Source organism: Calidris pugnax, unplaced genomic scaffold, assembly GCF_001431845.1.
Source record: "Calidris pugnax isolate Ruff unplaced genomic scaffold, ASM143184v1 C14733631, whole genome shotgun sequence".
Classification (NCBI taxonomy): Eukaryota; Metazoa; Chordata; class Aves; order Charadriiformes; family Scolopacidae; genus Calidris; species Calidris pugnax.
In genome coordinates, this window is record NW_015093684.1 from 1 (window position 1) to 1,279 (window position 1,279).

Below are 1,279 nucleotides of genomic sequence, written 5' to 3' on the forward strand. Positions count from 1 at the left end.
TCTTCCAACCTAGACGATTCCATGATTCTGTGATTCTATACAATACATATATGGGTGTGCTCGTGACTTGCCTTCATCCTTGGTATTTGCCTGTTGGTACTGTAAACTCTTTTAAGTAATTGCACTTAAAAAAAAATTTCCAGTGGGCTTCACTATTAAATCCCTTTCTTTCTCCTCCAGAGTCAGTCTGGATATGATGTCAGTTCAAGCAAATACTGGTCCACCATGGGAAGACAAGAACACCACAGCGTTCTGGAGAGGACGTGACAGCCGCAAAGAGAGGCTTGAACTTGTAAAACTCAGCAGAAAATACCCAGAGATCATAGATGCTGCTTTTACAAACTTCTTTTTTTTCAAACATGATGAAAGCCTCTATGGCCCCATTGTTAAGCACATTTCATTTTTTGATTTTTTTAAGGTAAGCCAGTAGACATTTTTCATAGAACTAGGTTCTTGGTGTTTCCCCATTATCAAGTAACTTTGTATATATTGTGGATAATGAAGTGCTTTTTAGTTTTTCAGCACACCCCCAATAACAAGCATGAGTAGGCATCCCTTCCTGTGGCATTAACCGCTCTGTAGCTCTTACGCTGAGGATGATAATGTTGATTTACATCTAAAGGTTCTGTAGAACCTCGTGTAATCCGTGTAACTCCAAGTTCCTTTTTATTTCTTTTTCCTGATTCAGCGATCAGGCCTACTAACATAACTAACATAGTGGGAAAATCGGTGGATGAAGTGGCACATCTACCCTCACATCCGAGGATGAGCGGCTCAGAATTCCCGGAGAACTTAATTGATGAAGAGGGCATCTCTCTGTGTACCCTGCACTGTGATGAATTCCAAACTAAATAATAAAAGCTACTTACACACTGATGCTTGCCTAGCCAATCCTACATTTCTCAATCAATATCGGCAAGTCAGTAACACCAATGCCCTCAGAATGATTATAACCTAACCAAGCTACTTGGATCTTCTGTTTGTTAATAACCCATGGTCATTTTCTTTCCAGTATAAATATCAAATTAATATTGATGGCACAGTGGCAGCCTATAGATTGCCTTATCTACTAGCAGGAAACAGTGTGGTGCTAAAGCAAGACTCCATCTACTATGAGCATTTTTATAACGAGCTGCAGCCATGGAAACATTATATTCCGTTTAAAAGTGACCTGAGTGATCTGCTAGAAAAACTACAGTGGGCCAAAGAGCATGATGAAGAGGTAAATATACTTTTAGAAGTATCAGCAATGTTTCTCGACAAAATAGAACAAAAACTG

General features: G+C 39.3%; 1 protein-coding gene across 1 annotated transcript; it reads left to right on the forward strand.

Annotated features, from left to right (window-relative positions):
- Positions 1 to 111: 111 nt before the first annotated feature.
- LOC106900706 (KDEL motif-containing protein 1-like) lies at positions 112 to 1,222 on the forward strand (the record flags this gene model as incomplete). Its single annotated transcript, XM_014962851.1, has 2 exons — positions 112 to 418; positions 1,013 to 1,222. Coding segments are annotated over exons 1-2 (435 nt in total), but the record flags the coding sequence as incomplete, so codon positions are not given.
- Between the last annotated feature and the right edge of the window lie 57 nt (positions 1,223 to 1,279).